Source organism: Heptranchias perlo, chromosome 11 (genome assembly GCF_035084215.1).
Source record: "Heptranchias perlo isolate sHepPer1 chromosome 11, sHepPer1.hap1, whole genome shotgun sequence".
Classification (NCBI taxonomy): Eukaryota; Metazoa; Chordata; class Chondrichthyes; order Hexanchiformes; family Hexanchidae; genus Heptranchias; species Heptranchias perlo.
In genome coordinates, this window is record NC_090335.1 from 26,189,000 (window position 1) to 26,216,784 (window position 27,785).

A 27,785-nucleotide genomic window follows, 5' to 3' on the forward strand; every position below is an offset into this window, starting at 1 on the left:
ATTTTATTAGTGCTCCTTGGTGCCACACTCGGTCAAATGCTGCCTTGACGTCAAGGGCAGTCACTCTCACCTCACCTCTGGAATTCAGCTCTTTTGTCCATGTTTGGACCAAAGCTGTAATGAGGTCTGGAGCCGAGTGGTCCTGGCGGATCCCAAACTGAGCATTGGTGAGCAGGTTATTGGTGAGTAAGTACAGCTTGATAGCACTATCGACAACACCTTCCATCACTTTATTGATGATTGAGAGTAGACTGATGGGGCATTGATTAGCCAGATTGAATTGGGCAATAGAGCATCAAGGGAGGAGGGAAGGGAGAAGCTCAAGGGCTAGCACCACCCTGCATTGATCATTCTCATCCCCCTACTCATTCACTGACGCATTGGAATACACTCAACCACAAAGGCATAACACATAGAAGGCTCTTCTTGGAGCCAGTTTCATGATATTTGTTGGTTTTCTGTTTTTGTTGACCTGGAACAAAGGAGCGCCAGCACCGTCAATGTCCCCAAACAAGTCAGCACCTCAAAGGATCCTGTGCCACTCTCACCTGGTTTAGCAAACACCAGCATAATGAAACATTCTGGAGGAGATAGTTCATGAACTTGAGGTTGCATTGGATGTGTCATTGCACAGGTCAGGAGGAGCAAGTCATATGGCAGGAGCAAGTGAGGCACAGGCACGTGCTGCCTGGAGGGCCAGCATAGTTTCTTCATCAACAGCACTGCCCAGGGATTCTGGTCTCTGAGTCTGCTTATGGAAGAAGATTGCAGTGCGACAATCTACACGAGTCACTTGAATTCGTGCAAAATACCCCAGAGGGTCTTGCTAGGAATGTGGAGGAGTACACAAGCCACATCTGTGCAGTTGTTAATTGAACTGTACTCAATCACGGATCACGTGCCACTTCAAGGCCACCTGCAACAGAGCCCACAGTAGCACAGGTCCTCAGCCTAGCCGGATTACCTCTAGTGAATGGTTAGATTATTGCTACAGAAGCCTTGGGATGTAACCTACAAGAGGCTCTCTTCCTTGACTTCAACCTACTGAGAGGATTGGAATAAGGGAACCTCGGCAGCGGCTCTCAGGTAAGTCCTGGGGGTTTGGAGCGGGCTATGAAGGGGGACAAACCGCAACTCTTGTGGAGTTGGAGGAGCAGTCCTGCTCCTCTGACTCCACAGGAACATCTTTTTTTAAATAAAAAATTGTTCAAAACCTACGCTTGGTTGGCAGCCGTTGGGGCCACTAAGAATTCCTGGCTTTGATGCCTGCCCCCCTTAATGGAATCAAATTTCTAAAAGGGGTCCTCAACCGGACCAACGCCTGCACAGATTGGGCGCAGGCTGTCTCACTGTTAAATTGGTATGCTTTCCCACTCTTTTACGCCCAATAAACAGGCGCAAAGAATACCAATTTTCACCCCCATGTTTCCGATTGTGCAGAATAAGGTCGCAAGTACAGCAAACGCTGGCCATTGATAACGAGCTGAGGAAACACAGAGGACACTCACTGCTGAGACTAGCATATAAATAATGGCTATTTGGGCTAAGTATCAGAAAGCTGCTGGTATACCCCAGCAAGGATTCTGTACCTTCAACACCAACAACACCACCAGTAACTTGTATTTATATAGCACCTTTTAATGCAGTAAAATGTCCCAAGGCAATTCACAGGAGCATTATCAGATAATATTTGACATCTAGTCAAATAAAGAAATATTAGGACAGGTGATGAAAAGCTTGGTCAAAGAGATAGGTTTTAAAAGCGTCTTAAAGGAAGACAGAGAGGCGGAGAGGTTTAGGGAGGGAATTCCTGAGCTTAGGACCCTGACAGCTGAAAGCAAGGCCGCCAACGGTGGGGCGATGGAAATTGGGAATGCACAAGAGGCCAGAATTGGAGGAACGCAGAGATCCCGGAGGGTTGTAGGGCTAGAGGAGGTTACAGAAATGGGGAGGGATAAAGCCACGGAAGGATTTGAACTCAAGGTTGCTCATTTTAAATCTGATTGGGAGCCGATGTAGGTCAGCGAGCACAGGGGTGATGGGTGAATGGGACTTGGTGCAAGTTAGGATACAGGCAGCAGAGTTTTGGATGAGCTGAAGTTTACTGTAGGTGGAAGGTGGGACACCGGCCAGGAGAAAATTGGAATTGTTGAGTCTGGAGGTAACTAAGATATGGATGAGGGTTTCAGCAGCAGATGGGCTGAGGTAGGTGCAGACATGGGCGATATTACGGAGGTGGAAGTAGGCGGTCTTGGTGATGGAGAGGATATGAGGTCGGAATCTCAGCTCAGGGTCAAATAGGCCGCCAAGATTGTGAACAGCCTGGTTCAGTCTCAGAAAGTGGCCGGGGAGGGGTTGGAATCGGTGGCTAGGGAACAGAGTTTGTGGTGGGGACCGAAGATGATGGTTTCAGTCTTTCCAGTATTTAATTGGAGGAAATTTCTGCTCATCCAATACTGGATGCCAGCAGGAGGGGAAAAACTAATGAGATAAGAACTGATTTATCTTTATTATTTTAAACACTAATTATTCAATAAACTGAATTGATTAAAAATGGTAACCCACACAGAATTATTGTACTGTGGCTTGTTGCCATTGCAAATAATTTAGTGCAAAATTAATTCAGTATATATATATATAATATATGGGATTATATATACATATATATATAAAATATATATCCCATATATGTACTTGCACTTTTGATGAGTAATAGTGTTTTGATTGTTATAAAGCTCAACTTTGAAAACTGTTTGCAAGGGGCTCTGAAGTTTACATTTTAACTTTGATGTTCCATTACTGATTACTTCCAATTTGCTTGGTTCTGCCTTTTGTATTTTGAGTCCTATAGTCAGGATCATAATCTTCCTCTAACCACAATCCTATTTCCCCTCCCACTTATTATTGTTGGCAGGGGATCAAATCTTTCTTGGCCTGTGACAGCAGAGCTTGAATTTTCCACCATGGTTGCTCTGATTTTTTTGGTCAGTCGGGAGGGTCTGCCTGAATGCTGCTCATCTGACACCGCAGTGCAGTTTCTGGTGGGTGGGATTATCAGCGGTGGAAGTGCCTGTCTCAAACTGGTGGCCGCTTCATTTAAACATTAAATGGGGAGACGGGGTCAGTCCTACACCCTATTTCTCACCATCCTGGCATCCAAGACATCAAATAGTAATCATGCCCAATGTGACATGGGCATCCAGTATTGCGAGGCATTGATAAGTATACAAGAGGTCATCAAAAGGATTTGTTAATTTTAGGAATCTGCACCTGAAGCGATGCTAATAAGCTGACCTCAGAAAATTGGTTGCAAATAGCACACTTCCACTTGAGTCTGTCAATAGCCATTCAGATCGAAACTATGCTGAAAGCTGAAAATCTAGGTTCAGATGTCTGAAAATGAAGTTGCTGCTCCAGTGCACCCCTAGTAATCACATTGCCTGATTGTTTTACACTATTTACAGGTAAAATAAACAGATTAACCTCTTTAATCTCTTGTCAGTTTAATGTTGTTGCCCATGGGTTTTTCCAGAAAAAGAAAGTCCGTACTGTAAAGGTCAGCCTATCATGAAGTTGCTGATGCTGGCTGACAATTTAAGGACAATGAGAAATCAGTAGTTTCAGGTTGTTAAGTCCGCTCAACTTGAGTGTTTTGCATACTTGCTGCTCCTTGGTGACACAGCCAGCTCCACCTCTCCACCGCCTCTTTCTTGACCCCACTGCACCACAAATTTAAAATACTCACCCTTGTGTTTAAATACCTCTGTGGCTTCGCCCGCCCTATCTCTGTAACCTTCTCCAGCTCTATAATCACCCCTCCCCCAGTACTATCCATTCTTCTGACTTCCTTTGCCCCATGGGAAGGACAAAGCGATCATTTTCACCCCCCCCCCGCCACAAACTCTGTACCCCTGTCACCGACTCTATCCCCCTCCCTGACCAGCCTTATCCCTTCAGCCACCCAGGTTCCACAATCTGGAATTCCCTCTCTAAACCCCTGTTCCTCTCTATCTCACTTACCGCCTTTAAGGCCCTCTTCGAAACTCATGTCTTTGACCAAGCCCTCCTAATATCTCCTTCATTGGCTCAGTACCATATTTTCCTGTACACCTCTGTTAATAGTTTTGGAGGTTTCTTGCTTGTAAGCCTTCCTTTTCTGCCTAGTATTAACTCAGTAGAGTTGATGCCCACCAGAGTGGCATGAGAAGAGCAATGCTGGGAATTATAATCTACTATCTGGTTAAGCCTCTACATTCATGTAAGCCTCAGGTACACAATGATGCAGAATGTAAGCCTCAGGCTCGAGAGAGAATTGGCCCTGTGGCCTGAACCTTGGAAAATTAATGCACAGAGTTTTATGCAGTAGTACTATGATTTGATTACTTGATAAATATATTAAATTATTGCAATTTAAATGGAATATCACTGTAAGCAGGTAATAAATGTTGTGTACAGCTGACCTTGCATCATTTTGCAATGTGAGCTCATTTTAATTTAAAACAGAAATAGAAAGTTTCCTAGAAGTAAAGGGAATTAGGGGTTACGGGGAGCGGGCAGGAAATTGGACATGAATTTAGATTTGAGGTTAGGATCAGATCAGCCATGATCTTATTGAATGGCGGAGCAGGCTCGAGGGGCCGATTGGCCTACTCCTGCTCCTATTTCTTATGTTCTTATGTTCTTATTTTAATAATTTACATGTGCCTGTACACAGATTGGCTGATGTTCAGAAAACACACTGGGGTTGCAGGACAGGATATCCAATGGGTCAGCAGCTCATATAGGGGCTGTTGCTAGTAATTAAAGAGGAATTGCAGACTTTCCTGATAGCACTAGAGCATGGCAGCTAAGAGGGAAAACAGCATGACTGTTTCTTTTAAGGATGCAGCTCTGGGGGTGCTAATGCAGGAGGTGCTACGAAAGAAGATTGCCATCTTAGGAGCTGAGGGGCACCCTCTGATCACGAGTCTAGTTCGAAATTGGGAAGTCTTCAAAAGACAGCAAAAAGTAACTAAAGGATTGATTAAGAAAGGGAAGATAGATTATGAAAATAAATTAGCAAAAAATATAAAAACAGATAGCAAGAGATTCTATAGTTATATAAAAAGAAAAAGGGTGGCTAAGGCAAAGGTAGGTCCCTTAGAGGATGAGACCGAGAAATTAATGGTGGGAAACATGGAGATGGCAAAAATGCTGAACAAATATTTTGTTTCAGTCTTTACAGTAGAGGACACTAAGAATATCCCAACACTGGACAAACATGGGGCTGTACGGGGGGAGGAGCTAAATACGATTAAAATCACTAAGGAATTGGTACTCAGTAAATTAATGGGACTCAAGGCGGATAAATCCCCTGGACCTGATGGCTTACATCCTAGGGTCTTGAGGGAAGTGGCAGTGGGGATTGTGGATGCTTTGGTAATAATTTTCCAAAATTCTCTGGACTCGGCAAAGGTCCCGGCAGATTGGAAAACTGCTAATGTAACACCCTTATTTAAAAAGGGTAGTAGGCAGAAGGCTGGAAATTATAGACCAGTTAGCCTAACATCTGTAGTGGGTAAAATTTTGGAGTCTATTATTAAGGAGACAGTAGTGGAACATTTGGATAAACATAATTTAATGGGACAAAGTCAGCATGGCTGACAAATTTGCTTGAGTTCTTTGAGGACATAACGTACAGGGTGGATAAAGGGGAACCAGTGGACGTAGTGTATTTAGACTTCCAGAAGGCATTCGACAAGGTGCCACATAAAAGATTATTGCTCAAGATAAAGAATCACTGGATTGGGGGTAATATTCTGGCATGGGTGGAGGATTGGTTATCTAACAGGAAGCAGAGAGTTGGGATAAATGATTCATTCTCGGACTGGCAACCAGTAGCCAGCGGTGTTCCGCAGGGGTCGGTGCTGGGTCCCCAACTCTTTACAATGTATATTAATGATTTAGAGGAGGGGAGCGAGTGTAACATATCAAAGTTTGCAGATGATACAAAGATGGGAGGGAAAGTAGAGAGTGAGGAGGACATAAAAAACCTACAAGGGGATATAGACAGGCTAGGTGAATGGGCGAAGATTTGGCAGATGCAATACAATATTGGAAAATGTGAGGTTATGCACTTTGGCAGGAAAAATCAGAGAGCAAGTTATTATCTTAATGGCCAGAGTCTGGAAAGTACTGCAGTACAAAGGGATCTGGGGGTCCTAGTGCAAGAAAATCAAAAAGTTAGTATGCAGGTGCAGCAGGTGATCAAGAAGGCCAACGAAATGTTGGCTTTTATTGCTAGGGGGATAGAATATAAAAACAGGGAGGTATTGCTGCAGTTATATAAGGTATTGGTGAGACCGCACCTGGAATACTGCATACAGTTTTGGTCTCCATACTTAAGAAAAGACATACTTGCTCTCGAGGCAGTACAAAGAAGTTTCACTCGGTTAATCCCGGGGATGAGGGGGCGGACATATGAGGAGAGGTTGAGTAGATTGGGACTCTACTCATTGGAGTTCAGAAGAATGAGAGGCGATCTTATTGAAACATATAAGATTGTGAAGGGGCTTGATCGGGTGAATGCGGTGAGGATGTTCCCAAGGATGGGTGAAACTGGAACTAGGGGGCATAATCTTAGAATAAGGGGCTGCTCCTTCAAAACTGAGATGAGGGGAAACTTCTTCACTCAGAGGGTGGTAGGTCTGTGGAATTTGCTGCCCCAGGAAGCTGTGGAAGCTACATCATTAAATAAATTTAAAACAGAAATAGACAGTTTCCTAGAAGTAAAGGGAATTAGGGGTTACGGGGAGCGGGCAGGAAATTGGACATGAATTTAGATTTGAGGTTAGGATCAGATCAGCCATGATCTTATTAAATGGCGGAGCAGGCTCGAGGGGCCGATTAGCCTACTCCTGCTCCTATTTCTTATGTTCTTATGAAATGCCTGGTTGGAGATGGTGGAGCAAATCTGCAGTCTCCCACATCTATGGATCATGGAAGCAAATGCGTAAGAAATTAACTGTTATCAAGATAAGAGTATACACACTTTGCCGACTTAGGATGTGACTTTACGATGACTACTAACACCAGTTGACTCTCACTTTGAGACTTCTTTAATAAGCAATCTTTTTCCTGGTTGATACATGGATGCTCATGCTGTTTCTGGATCTACTATGTTGCTGGTACAGAAATATACTTCAAATGTCAGACACAAATCTTGCAAATTAGGACCATCAAGCACACTGTCAACGCGGGATGCTTGTTTTGTTGCATGTTCATGAACTCACACAAGGTGGCATCTGGGCTGGGCACTTAGCCGACACAAACCTCTGCTCTTCTAAATTCCAACATGTATGTTTTGTATCTGCTTACAGGAAATAGATGGCGCTTTAAGGGCAGTATCAAATGCAGACTGTAGGGGATGATCAGCCTTTGACACCCTCTGAAGAGAGGGCTCGACAAATTCTGGGGCCAGAAGCCTTTGAGTCAGTGGTGGGGAAAGAATTTGGATGCTTCTGTCCTTGGAAAACAGCATTTCCTCAGACTGACATGAGCAGCACCATAGGATCTACCAGTGAATAGCAATAATTGATAGATAGCAGATGATTTGTGTCTTCATATTGAAGGCTATTATAAAGTTGATGATGTGTTAAGTTTTAGATCTGAGTTTATGGCAATCTTTGTATCGGACATTAGTGTTTCCTGATCATAAAACAGACTTTGTCTTAAGTTGTCATTTTTGTGGCAATACAAAGTAATTGTTTCTGTCTTTATGTTTTTATTGTGAACTAAGTTTGTCTTTAACTTTTGACATTAATTTATATTAATTTCAGCTAAAATCAGGAATTTGATCCTCCCTGTTAATAGTTCTTTTTTTCCCTTTTTGTAAATAGCCAATTATCCCAAAAAGTCCAACTGGTAATGTTGCCACGCCAACAAGTACTCTCTGTACACCTACAAAGCGAGACAGTTCCGCCCTTCAGGATCTTTTCATTCCTCCTCCTCCGTCAGAGCCGTATACTCCCAGGTAATCATTTGCTTTCATTAAAATGTTTTTTTACGTATAGACAGAAATCTTATGCTAAATGTTCCTGTGCATCACTTTTGATGAAATGCCTGATATAATATGACGCATCGATGATTCATCTGATGCAGTTCAATTTTATTTATAGCTGATACTTGACACAGTGTACTCCTGTTAAAACTAGAACCGATTGTCTATAATTTTTGCATGAACCTATGAAATCAAGAAGTTACACAGTATGCTGCAGTAAAAAGTCATTTATTAAACGGATCTGTATTTAAAGAATATGAACATTTAGGAAAACTGTGAATTAGAATGTAACCAGTGGACTCCAGGATAATCGATATATCGAAACAATGAGCAGAATAGGCTTTTGTATTTGTAAAGGTTGGAGTATAAATTGCATTTTCCTTATAGTACACCAAAAAATATCCTTGATCTGACAGAAAATTTTCCAAATCTGAACCGCCAATGATTTCTTATTAAAACCTATTCGTTCTTAATGTAGTCAAAATTATGTTGTTCTTATTTCACTTGAACTTGATGTGTTTTCAACAAATAATATGAAGAGTGAATCAGGACACCACGGGTGGAACAGTCACTGATAGAAGCTGGAATAACAAACGTGGTGATAAAACTAAAGATTTACGTTCAGATTTCTGAAAATTTTTGTGTAGGTATTTCAAGCATCCAGTATCCGCATCAAGCACTGTCAGGTCTGGTATCGCACGATTAGATTCTCAGCGAAGCTCCATCTATTCTGCTATTTGGATGTCATGCCACCCATTCTGTGGTCTCTTTGCAGTGGAATTGTCAATTCACTGCTGTGCTAAGGGTGATTTTACGCTGTGGGTAAATGCCCACTGGGAACTGGGTTGAGATTTTCCAATGTCAATGCAAATAGGTCCTAACAGGCAGAAGTGAATTTCATTCAACAGTTTGGGCTGGATTTGACCCACGTCCCAGAGTTGAAAGGCCAGCTTTTAACCCATTGCACTACACTATCCCCTCAATTCAGCATTTTGGATTTCTTACTGTTATGATGCTTGTTTAGAAATATAATTACTTGCGCAAATCTCCACATGTTCACAATTAAGATTGGGGATGCGAGGCAGTCTAAGATGAGATTGGAGTGCATGTGCGTAAATGCACGTATTGTGGTAAATAAGGTCAGTGACCTGCAGGCTCAAGTCACCACATGAGACTTTGATATAGTGGCAATAACAGAGAAGGGGAGGATTGGGTACTTAATATTCCTGGCTACAAGGTATTCAGGAAAGATAGGGAAGGAAAGAAAGGGGGGGCAGCATTGATCAAAGAAACTATTATAGCACTGGAAAGGGATGATGTAGTTTTGGGGTCAACGACAGAATCTATTTAGTAGAAGTAAGGAACAATAGAGGGGCTATTATGCTACTGGGTGTATACTTTAGGCCACCAAATAGTGGGGAGGAGATAGAGGAGAACATTTGCTGGCAAATTACAGAAAGATGCAAGAACTATAGAATAGTGATAATGGGGAACTTCAATTATCTGGGTCAGTAACAATGTAGAGGGCAAAGAGGGGGAGCAGTGCCTGAAATGTGTTCAAGAGAACTTTCTGGAAGTGTGTTTCCAGCCCAACCAGGAAGGAAACAGTGCTGGATCTAGTTCTGGGGAATAAAGTGGGGCAGGTGGATTATGTTTCAGTGAGGGAGCACTTGGGGAACAGTGATCATAATATCATTAGGTTTAGACTAGTTGTGGAAATGGACAAGGAACAATCAAATGTGAAAAGCTTAAATGGAGGAGGGTAAATTTCAGTGAGTTAAAAAGGGATCTTGCCCAGGTGGATTGGAATCAAAAATTGATGGGCAAAACGGTAATTGAACAATGAGAGGCCTTCAAGGAGGAGTTGGTTCGGGTACAGAGTGGACGCATTCCTACAAGGGGGAGGGGAAGGGGATCCAAAGCAAGGGCTCCCTGGATGACTAAAGATTTAGAGATTAAAATGAAACAGTAAAAGGAGGCTTATGAGGAATGTAAGGTTCATAATACAGTAGAGAATCAAGCTGAATACAGAAAGTACAGAGGAGATCTAAAACAGGGAATAAGAGGGGCAAAGAGAGAGTATGAGAATAGATTAGTGACTAACTTAAAAGAAAACCTAAAAGTCTTTTATAAACATATAAATAGTAAAAGGGTAGTTAAAGGAAGATTTGGATCATTTAGGGACAAAAAAGGAGATCTTCTTGTGGAGGCAGATGGCTTGGCTGAGGCACTAAATGAATACTTCACATCCGTCTTCACTGGCTAAGAGGATGCTGCCATTGTAGCAGTAAAGGAGGAGATAGTAGCAATATTGTATAGGATAAAAATGGCTAAAGAGGAGGTACCTAAAAGATTGGCAGTACTCAAAGTAGGGAAGTCATTTGGTCTGGATGGGATGCATCCTAGGCTACTGAGGGAAGTAAGGGTGGAAATTGCACAGGCTCTGGCCACAATCTTCCAATCCTCCTTAGATATGGGGATGGTGCCAGGAGACTGGGTGATTGCAAATGTTACACCCCTGTTCAAAAAAGGGGAGAAGGATAAACCCGGCAATTACAGGCCAGTCAGCCTAACGTCAGTGGTGGGGAAACTTTGAGACAATAATCCGGGACAAAATTAATTGGCACTTGGAAAAGTATGGACCAATAAATGAAAGTCAGCACAGATTTGTTGAAGGAAAATCGTGTTTGACTAATTTGATTGAGTTCTTTGATGAAGTAACGGAGAGGGTTGATGAGGGTAGTGTGGTTGATGTTGTGTATATGGACTTTCAAAAGGCATTTGATAAAGTACCACATAATAGCCTTGTTAGCAAAATTAAAGCCCATGGGATTAAAGGGAAAGTGGCAGCATGGATACAAAATTGGCTAAGGGACAGAAAGCAGAGAGTAGTGGGGGACAGTTGTTTTTCAGATTGGGGGGAAGTATACAGTGGTGTTCGCCAGGGGTCAGTATTAGGATCTCTGCTCTTTTTGATATATTTTAATGACCTCATCTTGGGTATAGAGGGTATAATTTCAAAGATTGCAGATAACACAAAACTTGGAAATGTAGTGAACAATGTGAGGGATAGTATCAGACTTCAGGAGGCCATAGACAAACTGATTTAATGGGCAGACACATGGCAGATGAAATTTAATGCAGGGAAGTGGGAAGTGCTGCATTTTGGTAGGAAGAATGAGGAGAGGCAAAAGAAACTAAATGGTACAATTTTACAGGGGGTGCAGGAACATTCAGACCTGGGGGTGCACATACACAAATCTTTGAAGTTTGCAGGAGAAGTTGAGAAGACTGTTAAAAAAGCATATGGGATCCTGGGCTTTATTAACAGAGGCATAGGGGGCAATTGCGGGTACGTTGGGGGCGGAGGGCTCCAAAAATCGTGGCAATCCCAATCGGGTTTGGAAGCCGGCTCCAAACCGCCAACTTCCAAGTTTCCCAGGGACCCACCTGTGTACGCATGGCGACTCGAAAACGGAAATTGCCGGGATGATAGTTAAAGAGCCAAATATACCGAGGTACTTAAGGCACTTTACCTGTGACAGAGTAAGTGATTAGAGTGATTTTTAACTTACCTGGGCGGCTTGCCCACCACTTCTGATTCACGCCTGGTGAAACCAGATGTGAAGGGCTGGGTCAAGGAACAAGAAACTAAATAAATTAAATAAAAAACCATAGACGGAAGTGAAAACACAAAATGAACCTACCTTTGCACCCTGCTCCGATGTCCAATGTCTCCCTCTCCGATGTCCCCCTCATCACCCCTCCCGATATCCCACCCTTCACCCCCCCAGTGTCCCACTCTGCACCTCCCAATGTCCCACTATTCACCCCCCAGATGTCCTCCCGATGTCCCACTCTTCATCCCCCCTCCGATGTCCCCCCGTTCTTCCCCCCAATCCTCCATTCTCTCCTGGATCTTCCACTCTTTCCCCCTCTCCCCCGCCCCGGTCTTCCATTCCAGCACAGATGATGTCTCGCTCTCTTTCTTTCTCGCCCCCTCCCTCCTCGCGTTGCAGCTCCTGACAGCAGCCAGCCTGTCAATCAGGCTGACTGCCAGGCGCAAAACCCGGAGAGGACATTAATCATCAGCAATCAATATGCGATCGCGTCGGAAACGGTAAGTTTTGTTCATGTGGGTTTGCCACGTGCACATTCACCCCCCTGCTGCCAACCTGCCACCATTGCAAAATCGACCCCATAGAGTACAAAAGCAAGGAAGTTATGCTAAACCTTTATAAAACACTGGTTAGGCCTCAACTGGAATATTGTGTTCAATTCTGGGCACCAGACTTTAGGAAGGATGTCAAGGCCTTAGAGAGGATGTAGAAGAGATTTACTAGAATGGTACCAGGAATGAGGGACTTCAGTTATGGTGGAGAGACTGGAGAAGCTGGGGTTGTTCTCCTTGGAGCAGAGAAGGTTATGGGGAGATTTGATAGTGTTCAAAATCGTGAATGGTTTTGACAGAGTAAATAAGGAGAAATTGTTTCCAGTGGCAGAAGGGTTAGTAACCAGAGGACACAGATTTAAGGTGATCGGCAAAAGAACCAGAGACGACATGAGGAAACATTTTTTTAAGCAGCGAGTTGTAATGATCTGGAATGCACTGCCTGAAGCAGATTCAATAGTAACTTTCAAAAGGGAATTGGATAAATACTTGAAGGGGAAAAATTTACAGGGCTATGAGGAAAGAGCAGGGGAATGGGACTAATTGGATAGCTCTTTCAAAGAGCCGGCATAGTCATGATGGGCCGAATGGCCTCTTCCTATGTTTTACCTGTTATGATATTATGATATGATGCACTGTAATAGAACAGACTCCTATATGAATGAAAAGGGTTGGAGCCACTTTGAATCTTTAACCAAAAAACCTGTACATTTAACAGGAGTATTCACCTCAGTGTTAGGGATTAACTGTAGTAATTATGTCGAAAATTTTGCATGACTAGGAAAACATTGTTTTTCTTTCATATACAGTGGTACCAAAAAAAAACAGTTGATAATTTTCACTAAAGCTTTATCTTTAAACAACTACTGCAAAATATGTAAGTATGACAAAAAATACAAAATTATCAGAAGATTTAATTTAACTGGGATGTAGTTAGAAATATATTTATTAAAAAAATGCACACAACTACAATCTTGGACAGATACTTTAAAATTAATGCTTGGTGATGTAACATTTGTTTCAAAGAGCCTCCTGCAGCCATTTCATCATAAGCTTTCTTATGTCAAATGAGTGCCAGTGTTCCTTTTATATTCTGTCGCACTTTAATTTTGCAAACATTAGTTGAAATTTACAGACTGGATTGACCATTTCAAAGTATGCTTTTTTTTGCAAGCCCTTGGCAGTGCGGTTCTTAAAAAGTGTATTACTTTGGATTCATGTCTCATTGCAGAAGAAGGTTTAACTACTTAAGATACAAGCATGTTGATGTTCTTGTGCAGTGTATTTCTGAACTGTGCAGCTGAACCTTGGAACTGCCTCCACTATATTTTAAAGTGAATATCCAACTTTGTTAATACAAAGCTATAAATTCTTCCATCTGTCTGTAAAGTTCATAACAAATGGATTCAGGCTTCGCAGTGTGCTTTGGCATATGCTGACTGTATTTCAATATTTTTTTCCTCAGTGGTGACCTTTGCCCCACTGCCGTGTTGCACTGCCGATTTTCAAAAAATCTTGTTTTGTGCTGTCTTTGAACATTGTTTCCTTGGAGTCTTGGTTGTTTTGTTTTTTTAAAAAGATTTCACTAAACTGTTTCCACAGTTTTGCTGCCTGTTCTTTCCTTTGAGAGGAAAGTTATAATGAAACTTCATTCACTGGGCAGTGCCCAGAGTGAGGTGGGATGGAAGTGGACAAGAGCACGAATTTCAGAGCTGAATTTTAGAGTGTGACAGCAAGTTGAAATGACACCGTCAAAGCTCCGAAACTGACCTTAAGCGCTAGATAGCTAATAAATCGTGTAGGCCTTCCTTTTGTACAGATTTGCAGTTACTTTTTTAACCGTAATTTCACAAAAATAACCCGCATAGTGTAATTATTTTTTTTTAAATGTTCCAGATGTTACGTGGGTTATATTTGTGGGTGCTTTATGTGTATGACTTTTTTTGCAGAAGGCTGGGAGGTTCCAGTATCTCTAGAATTAACAGGTAAGTCCTTGTGAGATGTGTCTGTTCAATAGTTGTGAACCAGTGATTGAGTTAATCTTAGAACAGAAAGATATAATAAGCGTTTGCAAGCAAACGTGTGTAAGTGTAAATTCATATAATGAAACAGCTCTTTGGCCTTGCAACAAAGTTGTGTTTCATTGCTGTGCATTTGCAGAGAATGTAGATGGACATCGTGTAAGTTTGATTATGTTGAAGGATATGTTCATGCATGGAGATGGTTTGGATTTTGTTGTTACAAAATTAATAAAAAGTGAGGGTAAGACAAATTTCAACGGCAGAGATGTCACCTTTGCTGTATTCAATATGGATACCTTGAGTTTCTCAGTAACATTGGGGTGTCCAAAATTTCTTGAAGAGACTGCAAGGAAATTTGGATAAACCGAGTTTTACTGAAAAACAGTTAAATACAGCAAGTTGGCATTTTTGTAAAGCTGAGAGATGAAATTATATTGCTGTATTTCTTCACACTGCAATGAATTCTGATTCTCGGCAAATTTGGGAGACCACTATTTGGTCTGCAGTCCTCATTTTGTCCTTATTTTAGTGAATACTTGATACTCATTTTAACATAATGCATAGTTTTTCCACCCTCAATGCTAATAATTTCATATTTTGAATTATTTGCAAACCTGAAACATTGCGTAGCTGTAATTAAGCTTCTATAGGAGAATGTCCATGAAATGTATGAACACTTTCTCTTTGTTTAGGCCTCCTCCACATATCATGATTTCTGTTCTGTGTGAGCACTCCAAACAGGAGAAGCCATGCTTCTGTCCCTAAAGAATTTGTTTTGGACTATTCCTAGGCTATTTTTAAAGATATCACATGTGACTTTCAATGCACTACATGTAAACCCATTTTAGTCCCACATCCACTCAGTATTGTTTATCTCACTGCATATTTCATCTGTTTTGATTGTTATTATCTTGCAGGTTAAAATAAGTCGACTCTCTTTTTAAAAAAACATTTACCTAAGTGTCATCTTGGCCTAAGTGATAGTACTTAGAAGATTATAAGCTGTTACGTATTATGGGTTATGGAACCAAGGAGTTAAGACACAGATCAACCATGATCTAATTGAATGGCGGAACAGGCTCAAGGAGCTAAATGGCCTACACCTGTTCCTATGCTCCTAACTTTGAGCCCCACTCTGGGGCTTGAGTACGTAATCTAAGCTAACATTTCAATGCAAAATTGTTGTATTATCCAAGGGACTGACTTTTGGACGAGACATTAAATTGAACTCTCTATTTGTTCAGTTGTAAGTTTAAAGAAGTTTAGGGAGTCCTTCTGGTTTCCGGGCCAAAAAATCCTCCCTCAGCCAATAACAGCAAAACAAAACAGATCAATTGGTCTTTCATCTCATTTGCTCTTTGGTGCCATGTTTGCCTATATAAAACAGTGACTACATTTCAAAAATAATTAATTAGATCTGAAACACTTCTGGATATCCTGAGAATGTGATAAGCCACTAAATAAATGAAATTTTCTTTATATATAAGGAAGCATAGAATGAACAATAGACATTTGGCCAATCAAGACTGTGCCTTCCACAGATCATATCCAATTTCCTTTCTTGTAGATTCTACCCAGATTTTTTAATTTCCTGAGGGAAATTCAGAGTTTCTCCAGATCACACCAGAGGTAGTCAAGCAAAGCTTAGAATATCTAACTAACCTTGCAGCCTTTGTTGTTCATTGGTGACCTGTTGCTTTCCGTATATGGCAGAGATGAGGAGAATTTTTTTCTCTGAGGGTCATGAGTCTGTGAAACTCCCTTTCCCCAGAGAGCAGTGGAGGCAGGGTCATTGAATATTTTTAAGGCTGAGTTAACAAGGGAGTCAAGGGTTATAGTAGGTAGACGGGAAAGTAGGGTTGAGGTCACAATCAGATCAGCGATGATCTTATCAAATGGCAGAGCAGGCTCGAGGGGCCGAATGGCCTACTCCTGCTCTTAATTCGTACGTTTGTATGATATTGCTGTAGCCCAGCAACATAGCAATCATAATGTTCCGTGGAGTATTTGATGATCTCATTCTGTAACTATCCTTATAACTTTCAGTACTGTTCGTGGCCAGATATTTATCCAGTTATTTCTTAAATTGACACGGCAAAACCTGCTTTTGCTGGTTGTTTATTGCACATATCCACTACAAAAATCTTCCAACCTCCAGCTTCACTGGAGGCTCATTAGTTTTGTTTTTGTGCCCTGATATTCTGAGCTCAAGGTCAAAATTAAATAGCTTGCTTACATGTTACAGGAATATGGTGGCTAACTAGTTTTCCTGCTTACATTATCACTGCCCCTAAGCATTTTGCAGATTTAAATTACGTGCCTTGTCGTCCTTCTTTTCTCTACCCAAAGCAAAGTTGGGCACTAAGTGATGCAGTGAGGCACACATTGGGCTTTCACTTCTGCCACCTGGGTCTGAATCCAGCCTCCTGTGTCTGTTGGCTATAAAGAAAAGGTCTTATGTAAAATGAGTCCAGGCAGTTTCTAGTGGAGATGGACCCACTGTGTGAATCTGCCCCTAATTCAGCGCTTGCTGGCATCAAATTGATAATCTCATTAAGGCCATAAACATGCATGTTGTGGGAAGAATAATACGAGCTATTTTTATGAGGCTGAGCTAAAGCATATTGTAGCTAGTTGTGCTAACCTTATCGTGGACGCTTGATGCTGACAATGGATGACAAAAGTGGAAAAATGCTCCACTCCCCTACCCCTACTTCACCTCGACGAGTACAACCCCTCAAAAAAATTACAGGTAGAAAACCAATTCAGTTTTATGCTTCCAGGGCCACCTTCGGAGAATAAGATACAGAATAATTTCAGATGTCACAAAGTAGGTGCTTTCATGCTTCAAGGACAGTAGGAGACTACTTTCTCAGGTTCTCCCATCACTGATCTTGGAAGTTATCCACAAGAGCTGTGCAATGTTTTTCAAAATTATTCTTCACAGAGCCTGAGAATAATCCCTGTCTAAAGCCTCTCCCGTGCTAAACGACTGTGTTAATTAATTTTTTTTTAAGTTTTTAAATGAACACCACAGAGCCAGTGGCAGGAAACAGCACCCAGCAATTAATGAACTCCAGAAAGTCCAAGATTTCTGCTGCATTCTAGACTTAAGAAGGCTGAAAATTTTTTTAACGTGAACGAAACATCAAGTTAACCTTTTTACCTCTTAACATTAGTGTGCCCTATTCAATATGAAATGCTTATATTTTTAAATTCCTATAAAATAATCCCACAGAAAATTTTGCTGTTTCTCTGTAGTGGGATAAAACTGTCCTCAGAGGTAACTGGCCATTGGCTTGGACTCCAAAGGTTGGTTTTGTCTAAGTTATCACATAAGAGCTTTGAGCACAGAGCTTGGTGAGGACAGCGTTGGGTGAATCTGCTTAACGGAGTGAATTGCAAACAGTGAGGACTTTAAAAACTGGAATTTGGTGAGAGTGGGAATTAGGTGCAGAGGAGGAAGGAGTTGCTAAGTAATTGAAACCAAGAGGCAACAGTAAATAAATAATCAGAGTAATTAATTAGATCTAAGGGAATAAAAGCAAAATTAACTGAGAGGATACCAACATTAAAGGGATCTGAATTACATTGAATAAAAATCTGGTATACATAAATAATAAATAGGAGTTATGGGGATACTAAACTAAAACATATATATAAAACACAAGAGACATACATATATATACATATATAAAACATAAGTAGATAGACTTTTAAGTAAAATGATGGGACAGCTGAGACCCGTTGCCTGCAATTCCGGTGCCATGTTGGAACTCCAGGACGCTTCATGTGTCCTCGGTGACCAAGTGTGCAGGAAGTGCCTTCAGCTGCTTGAACTCGAGCTCAGGGTTTCTGATCTTGCGGAGCGGCTGGAGTCACTGCAGGGCATCCGGGAGGCTGAGAATTTCCTGGATTGCATGTTCCAGGAGGTGGTCACCCCGCAGCTGTAGAGAGTTCAGGAGGATGGTAAGTTGGTGGCCTTCCGGCAGGGTAGGAGGAGGCAGGCAGTGCAGGAATCCTCCGGGCGTGTGGCACTCTCAAACCGGTTGTCAGTACTGAATACCAGTGAGGATGAAGATACCTCGGGCGAGTGCAATCTAGAGCATATCCATGGCACCGTGGGGCAAATGGCTGCACAGGGGAGTACAGCGAAGTACAGCGAAGTGTAGAAATGCAGTTGTCATAACGGATTCAATAGTCATGGAGATAGTCATGCGTTTCTGCAACCGCCTACATGAGTCCCACATGGTGTGTTGCCTCTCTGGTGCCAGGGTAAAAAACATCACTGAACGGGTGCAGAACATTTTGAGGGGGGAAGGGAAACAGGCAGAAGTCGTGGTCCATGTTGGAGCCAATGACACGGGTAGGAAAAGGGTTGAAGTCCTATAGAGTTTCAGGGGCTAGGGAGGAAATTGAAGAGCAGGACCTCAAATGCTGTATTTTCTGGATTACTCCCACTGCCATGTGCTCGTGAATATAGGAATAGCAGGATAAGACAGGTAAATGTGTGCCTGGAGAAATGGTGCAGGAGGAAGGGCTTCAGATTCCTGGGGCATTGGGACCAGTTCTGGGACAGGAGGAACCTGTGCAAGATGGACGGGTTGCACCTCAACAGAGTTGGGACCAACGTCCTCGTGGCGAGGTTAACTAACGCTGTGGGGGAGGGTTTAAACTAATTTAGCAGAGGGAGGGGCACCAGGATGAAGCATTAGAGAGGAGATACAAGATGCTCAGAGGACTGGGAGAGACAAACAGCATTAGAATAAAGAATGGTTCAGAAATAGGAGGGATCGGACAGGGGAGAAACGCGAGGCAGACTAAGATGAGATTGGAATGCATGTGCGTGAATGCATGTTGCAAGGTAAATAAGGTTGGTGAGCTGCAGGCACAATTAACCACATGGAATTATGATATAGTGCCAATAACGGAGTCCTGGCTCAAACAAGGGAAGGAATGGGCACTTAATATTCCTGACTACAATGTGTCTGGGAAAGATAGGGAATGAAAAAAAGGAGGTGGGGGGGGTGTGGCCGTATTGATCAAAGATACTGTTACAGCACTAGAAAGGGTTCAAAGATAGAATCTATTTGGTTCCAATTAAGAAACAATAGAGGAGCTCTTATGCGGCCACCAAATAGTGGGAAGGAGATAGTGAAGCAAATTTGCAGGCAAATTGCAGAAAGATGCAAGAACTATAGAGTAGTGATAATGGAGGACTTTAATTATCCTAATATAGACTGGGAAAATAGTGTAAAGGGCAGAGGCAGAGGAATTCCTGAATTGTGTACCAGAGAACTCTCTTGATCAGTATGTTTCCAGCCCAACTAGGTAGGAAGCAGGGCTGGATCTAGTTCTGGGGAATGAAGTGGGGCAAGTGGAACATGTTTCAGTGGGAAAGCAATTGGGAAACAGTGATCACAATATCATTAGGTTTAGAGTAGTTATGGAACAGGGCAAGGAAAAATCAAATGTGAAAATACTCAACTGGAGGAGGATTAATTTCAGTGAGTTGGAAAGTCATCTGGCCAAGGTGGATTGGAATCAAAGATTGGCAGGTAAAATAGTAAATGGGCAATGGGAGGCCTTCAAAGAGGAGATAGTTCGGGTACAGACTCGACACATTCCCTTGAGGGGGAAAGGAAGGGCATCCAAAGCTTGAACTCCCTGGATGACTCAAAATATAGAGATTAAAATGAAACAGAAAAATGAGGCTTATGGTAAGTGTCAGGTTCATAATTCAGTAGAGAACCCAGCTGAATGCAAAAAGTACAGAGGAGAACTGAAGAAGGAAATAAGAGGGACAAAGTGAGTGTATGAGAATAGATTAACAGGTAACATAAAAGAGAACCCAAAAATCTTTTATAAACATATAAATAGTAAAAGATAAATCAAAGGAAAGGTGGGGCTGATTAGGGACCAAAAAGATCATCTTGTGGAGGCAGAGGTTATGGCTGAGGTACTAAAAGAATACTTTGCATCTGTCTTCACGAAAGAAGAGGATGCTGCCAATGTCACAGTGAAGGAGGAGGTAGTAGCAATATTGGATAGGAGAAAAATAGATAAAGAAGAGGTACTTAAAAGGCTGGCAGCGCTCAAAGTAGAAAAATCACCCAGTCCGGATGGGATGCATCCTAGGCTACTGAGGGAAGTAAGGGTGGAAATTGCACAGGCTCTGGCCACAATCTTCCAATCCTCCTTAGATATGGTAGCTATGCCAGAGGACTGGAGGATTGCAAATATTACACCCCTGTTCAAAAAAGGGGAAAGGAATAAACCTGGCAACTACAGGCCAGTCAGCCTAACGTCGGTGGTGGGAAAACTTTGAGACAATAATCTGGGATAAAATTAATTGGCATTTGGAAAAGTATGAGCTAATACATGAAAGTCAGCACGGATTTGTTAAAGGAAAATTGTGTTTGACTAACTTGATTGAGTCCTTTGATGAAATAACGGAGAGAATTGATGAAGGTAGTGTGGTTGATGTGTATATGGAGTGTCAAAAGTCTTTTGGGAAAATAACATATAATAGACTTGTTAGCAAAATTGAAACCTATGGAATTAAAGGGGCAATTGCTGTGTGGATACAAAATTGGCTAAGGGACGGAAAGCAGAGAGTAGAGGGGAACGATTGTTTTTCAGACTGGAGGGAAGTGTGCAGTGGTGTCCTCCAGGGGTCGATGTTGGGACCACTGCTCTTTTTGATATATATTAACAACCTGGACTTGGGTATACAGGGCATAATTTCAAAGTTTGCAGATGACACAAAAATCAGAAATGTAGTAAACAGTGAGGAGGAAAGTAACAGACTTCAGGAGGACATAGACAGACTGGTGAAATGGGCAGATACATGGCAGATGAAACTTAATGCAGAAAAGTGTGAAGTGATACATTTTGGAAGTAAGAATGAGGAGAGGCAATATAAACTAAATGGTACAATTTTAAAGGGGGTGCAGGGACAGAGAGACTTGGGGGGTGTATGTACACAAGTCTTTGAAGGTGGCAGGGCAAGTTGAGAAGGCTGTTAATAAGGCATATGGGATCCTTGGCTTTATTAACAGAGGCATAGAGTACAAAATCAAGGAAGTTATGCTAAACCTTTATAAAACACTGGTTAGGCCCCAGCTGGAGTATTGTGTTCAATTCGGGGCACCACACTTTAGAAAGGATGTCAAGGCCTTAGAGAGGTTGCAGAAGACATTTACTAGAATGGTACCAGGGTTGAAAGACTTCAGTTACGTGGAGAGATTGGAGAAGCTGGGTTTGTTCTCCTTAGCGCAGAGAAATTTAAAGGGTGATTTGATAGAGGTGTTCAAAATCATGAAAGGTTTTGATAGAGTAAATAAGGAGAAACTGTTTCCAGTGGCACAAGGATCAGTGTTCAGGGGACACAGATTGAAGATAATTGGCAAAAGAACCAGAGGAAACATTTTTTTTAAGCAGCGAGTTGTTATGATCTGGAATGCACTGCCTGAAGGAGTGGTGGAAGCAGATTCAATAATAACTTTCAAAAGGGAATTAGATAAATCCATGAATGGGGGAAAATTTGCAGGGCAATGGGGAAAGAGCAGGTGAGTGGGACTATAATGGGATAGCTCTTTCAAAGAGCTGGCAGAGGCACGTTGAGCCAAATGTCCTCCTTCTGTGCTATATCACTCTATGATTCTAAGAGCTGGTTTTACTTCTGATTGGATGAGCTTGGGTAGGGAACTCAAGAGTCAGGCCAAAGGAGTAGTCTTAGGACAGTTCTGACTGTTCAATAGAATGGAGAGGAATTTGATAAGGTGTTTTTAAATATCTGTACAATAACATTGGTCACAGTGGCTTCTTACCTTCTATCTTTGTAATTTTTTTGTACTGAATAAGGTGGGAGATGACATTGCTGAAATATAATAATTTTTGACTTTGATCATCCAGTGTTAACATCAAGCATTTCCAGTTTAGCTCGACCGTGGCTCAAAGGCCCCCTTAATCTTGTTAACAATCGTTGATAGTGGAAATCTATCTTTGCCCAACACATAGTTTTCAGTTTGTAAATATTTCATTGTTAAACTTCAAACAATTAAGCTGTACATAATTCTGGTTGGAGCAGAATAGAGTATGGGTGGCAATGAATGGGGCAAATTTTATAGTGATTGAGGAGGCTATGTGCAATATAGTGATGTCATGCCAATGCAAATTCTTAAAGGGACTGATACACAGCTTCTGCCCAATGGAGTGCTAACTCTGGGTTAACTCGATTGTACGTGGAAAAGAAATTTGTAAAACAAAGCCTACTTTTCTCACTAGAAAAGCAATTACAATGGAACCTGTCAGTTAAGACCACCTGTTTTGGAAAGAAAAAGTGGTCGCTCAAGACAGATGGTCTCATTTGGAGGGACATTCTGTAATGCTAAATAAACCAGGTTTAAAAAAGGATCAAAAATCTACAAAGTACATGTTTTTACATTTATCAGCTCTTTTACAAAATGTAATCCTGCACTGAACTTATTTTAACTGAATTAAAGACTAATGTTTGCACCATGTGTTTTGTCAGAATAATACAACATTCCACTCAGTTCTCTGTAAAACTGAATATTGTTACAGCAAATGTACTCGGGTAAAATGCTCCTAAAAATATTTTAAGTTAGGTTTCTTCACTGAATACAAAGTAGGTGTGAAATGTTTCCTTGATTACCTTCATGCTGCAAGCTGGCTCCATCAGTGTTTTAAGTATTTTGCTCTGAGTGATACCTTTTAGGAAGCCGAATACGGAAAAGCTTCAATGCTTCTTCAAAGTCAGTTAACAGAAGATCGTCTTTTAAAATCTACAGATTTTAGTGCTAGCTGAACAAGTCTGTGGAACTGACAATTAGCATTTTATAGATCTTGGCAAAAAAATACTTTCTACCCACTGCTGGGAGAGATTACATTTGTGCCATTGCATAGCTCTGAGATCTCTACTCTCATTCTAATCAGTCAGAGAAACCCACACTCTCAAAGGACAGGGAAAGCAGGCAAGGTCAGAGGCAAAACACTAAAATGCTTCTGGGGTTGCCGTATGTTTAGCTACAGTATACTACTGTCTCACACAAAACAAAACACATTGGCTTTACGGTGATAGAAAGCCTGGTGCAGTCATTAATTACGAGCAGACCTTCTCTGGTCACGTTTAGCAAGTTGTCTTTCTTTGGAGACCAATTGCAACAAGAATCTTTCCAGCTAAACTTAATTGACAGGTTCCACTGTACTATTTTTGGCATTAAATGATCTGTGATTTCTGACATGATGCTAATAGGATTGAACTTTGTTGGTTTTATATCTTTAAAATAATCTTTACATGATCAGTAATTCTGGCAATTCCATTTTCAGAGTGTATTATCAATTAGTTGAAAAGAACGAAACTAGTCCCCTAGTAGCCAGTGTGCAAACTCATGTCATCTATCACTATGCCATATAGACAGGAAGGTCCCAGTTTCAATCCCTGGTTTGTGCTAAATTAGTTAATCCCATCCAGGATGGATTTGGGGGCCTCAGTTTCTCTGGGGTAGGGAGATGAAGAAAAAAAAAACAGCCATGTTTCTTGCTTCTGATTGTTATACACTGGCTCTTCCCAGAAATGTCTATATGATTGAATTGTCTGCCAATCGTCACTGTCTCGGTCACATATAAAGAATGGACACTTGAATAAGGTACTTGAGGCCAATGCCATATGTTGAATTGTAGGAGTGATTTCACAATGCTGTGCTCACAGGGAGCTTGGGTCAGAGAGAGAGTTACAACATTTCAGCCCCGATTCTCCGACCCACTATCCCTATGAGCACAGCACCCCGCTGGAAGTGCAGGATTACTGAATCACTTCTTATATCACAGCATAATTTGCTCTGATCAGGAGAGGGAGAAAATCAAGAGGAAGAATAAGATTTTTAAAAAATCAGCTAAACCATATTAATCGTTGTTTCTGGGATTACTGTTGATGATTGATCTGAGCGTTCAGTACTCCCACAACACTCCTTAAACAGAGATGTTAATGATTGTTATTTAGTACATCATACTGCTCTGAAGATGGTATTGCCAGAAGACACCAAAAATTTAACCAAGTTCAATCACTTCTTCAGTACGGCATTTTTTTATTTCTACTAACATCTAAAAGAATTATAAACTGTCCATTGCATTGTTAGCATTTATTTTTTACTCTGTTTCAGATTTATTTACTAGTACTGTGTTTTTTTTTAACAATTATATCAACTGTATGAATTGTTTTTGGTGCCACTGTAGATGTTCGTTTTACTTGGTTACAATCTGTGAAATGTTTTATATGATGCACATTCTTTCTTGGGGTTTTAATCTAATAAGGTTTTTCAACAAATATACACATTTTTGCATCTCTGGTAATTATTTTATTCCATTTATTTTGATGACTTTTTCTGATTCACATTCCCCACCTCCGCCCCCCCCCCCCTCCTCCCACCAAAGGAAACATTGGCATCTCTGGAGTACTAACTCCGTTCTTTCTAACCACAAATAATTCTCTCTACTTCTGTGACTTGAAAGTCTCGACATCGGCCACAACCCTCGTAATGGTACGACATGAGTCCAAATGTTCTTTTTTTTTACCAGACAACACTGGCAACAATGACTAACACAAATTAGCTGCTGAGTCAAGGGATGTGTGGGTAGCAGCTTCTTTCTTGACAATTAATTGACAAAGTAGATTGCTTTACATCGTAAAATATTGGCTTTTTTTTTACAGCATTACTCCCCGTGAGCTCCTTGAATGAAGGTGCTCGTCACTTTTTTTTTCTGCCTCCAGTTGCCTGTAGGATTCAAAAAAGCCTGAAAATACATTGATTGTCACAGCAGCCTTGTTGTCTGATCTGACGTGAGGGCATGATTAACACAGATGGTTGGTGTGCTGCCCATCCTTCCTACCTCAGTGTGAAGTAGTAGTATTTCATTAGTGGTCCATTTGTACCCTGTGCCATGATGAATGAAAAATCCCTACTAAATAGTAGTTGAAGAAGGTCTCTCTTCCCCCCTCCCCTTTTTTCTCTCTTCAGTGAACCTTATCCATGCACAGTAGAACTGGTAGCTCTAGAGTCTGGTATTTGCAGCCTAGTGATAAATGTTGCTGGGTGAGTATGTAGTATGAATCAATTAGTTTATGTTAAATGAAAATGTGGGCATTTGTTTCTCAGATTTGTGACAGAAATTGTAATATTGTCATGAGAAATTATGCTAAAAATCATTGCCCAGCTATGGCCGAATGGATTGTATTCTTCCAACTTTTACAGGCCCCTTCTTGAAAGCAGACTTTTTTCCTATGGATCTTACTCTTTAGCAGAGGATTACAAAACCAGGGAGCGTATTTTCTATGGTGACTCACTGCAATTTACTCCCAGCAGTAACTAATCTGAACATCCCATCATGGTTCAGGTATCCACAGTACGTAGTGTGGAACACCAACTGCAAAACTGTTGTACATGTTGCTCAAATAAATTGCCAATCGCATTTTCTGCATGAATAGAATGGCTGCAAAAGGCCTTTATTACAACAGACAAAAACAACCATGGATAGCCTTAATACTTCAGTTCTTTAACATTTACAAACCACTTATATTTAAAACTGTTTTCTAACAACTCAGCAAGGGCATGATGGCTTCCATGACAAAATTACAACCTGACTTGTTGCTGTGTTCCACCATTCATTGACCTGATGTTTGAGATGGCCAATGTTGGAGTGCTCGTCAAAGTGAAGTTGTATTATTTGATGCTGTGTAGAATTCCTGTTTGCTACTGTAATTGATAACTTGATGCAGTTTCCATAAACCATAATCTCCTCATAAATGGCTGTCATGTAGGAGTTTATAATTGGAAATGGAAGTGCAGTAAGAGTATTAATTTGGAATTAGAAAACTCTAAGAGTATTGCGCCATGTTTCATTGTATAATGTAGATATTTACCTCTTTCAATGGCATCATTGGCTTGACTTCTGTTTGTTTAATTAGAAAGATGAACAAAGGAATTGAATTTTATTTTTCTCCAATCAAAAGGGATGAAAAAGGGAACCTTCCCATTGAGGAACCCAGCCGACATGCTTTAGGCAAACCAGTGCATAAAGGATCAGAGTCCCCTAATTCTTTCCTGGATCAGGAATATCGAAAACGCTTCACTGTGATTGAAGGAGATGCGATGATTCTCAGCTATGATTATGATACAAGCAGGTCAAGTGTACCAGGCAGAAGAGAAAATACTCTGACGTATGGTAATTTTAGCTTCGGTCTAGTTTTTTTAATCAGACTGGCTCCAATCATCAATATTCTTTAAAAATAAATTGTAGCTACGTAAAAGTGTGTCCATGTGATATGGGGCTGTAGTTTTGACAAGGGCCTTCAACCAAATAAATTGAAGAACCAGAGATCACATACCAAAACTTCAACCAATCTGATCCCAGATATCACTGTCTCTTCAACCATTCATATTCCAGAACCAGCAACCAAATAGATCTCAGAACCATCTTGTCTCATTTCTGATGGATTCAGTCACAGTCAAAAAAATGATCAATTGCAAGCTATCAAAAAATAATTCTGGGGCATACAACGGTAATGGCCGCTTCTTAATCCCAACGTATCCCTGAAAATAAAATTCATTTGAGCAAATTTTTTAAATATTCAACAACTCAAGGAAAAAAATCACAAACTTGCCGATCCTATCTTCTTTTGTCCACCCTGCCAACTGCCTCAACTCACGATAGACCTGTCCACACCCTGCACCGCAGGCCCTGCCTAGCTGAGGCCCAGTATTGAACAGACTACATCAGAGGCATAGCCACACTCTGCTTGTTTTGTTTGTTTTGATTCCAAATTGCAACACTGAAATAAATGAAACCAGGGAGACAAGAGTTCTCCTGAACCTGGCAACAGTTTAAGGGTTAACAGACACTAAGGAAATAGAACCTACAGAAACAGAGAAGACTGGGTTCTGCAATCTGTTCAAATTGTAAGTGAATTTCAGCATGGAAGTAAAGTTTGAATACAAGAATGAACCTGTAATTTCATGGTTCACTTAAGCTGTCTCTCCAGTTACAAATGATGTCCTACCTGACTACTATTGCTTAAGTGACTAATTCCTCATGTGAACGAAAAGTAATTGCTCATAAGTCATGGGATCAAATAAATCTGATAATTTGGTTTACGACATCTGGTTATGTTTCCCTTGAGGATTTGTATAAGTTAACTATCTAAAGCTGACCGGGGGGGGGAAGCTTACTTGAATTATACTCTGCAATATTGAAGAATTCTGACGGGTAGAGTGATTTATAATAAAGATCAGGAAGCAGATTGAGGGGCTTCTAAGTATGGAAGAGTAGACGGTTTGCTAGAATAGAGTACCATAATCTGTGCATTCAATATTAGTGCCAGTAATCTGCCTCGCCCAATCATGCCAGTTAACAAGACCAACTTTTAAGATAGAACTGCTGAATAGAATATGTCTAATAGACTGCTTTGAAAATTCAAAGATGAAAAGATGCAAACAATAATAGCGCAAACTGAAATATAACATGTAATTGGAGAATT

General features: G+C 41.1%; 1 protein-coding gene across 1 annotated transcript in view; it reads left to right on the top strand.

Moving 5' to 3' along the window:
* cnksr2a (connector enhancer of kinase suppressor of Ras 2a) overlaps positions 1–27,785 on the top strand; it is a 514,839-nt gene that overhangs the window by 302,198 nt on the left and 184,856 nt on the right. Inside the window, exons 11-12 of the mRNA XM_067992723.1 lie at positions 7,895–8,011; positions 26,262–26,473. Of these exons, the coding sequence (XP_067848824.1) occupies positions 7,895–8,011; positions 26,262–26,473 (329 nt within the window). The remainder of the gene's footprint in view (positions 1–7,894; positions 8,012–26,261; positions 26,474–27,785) is intronic.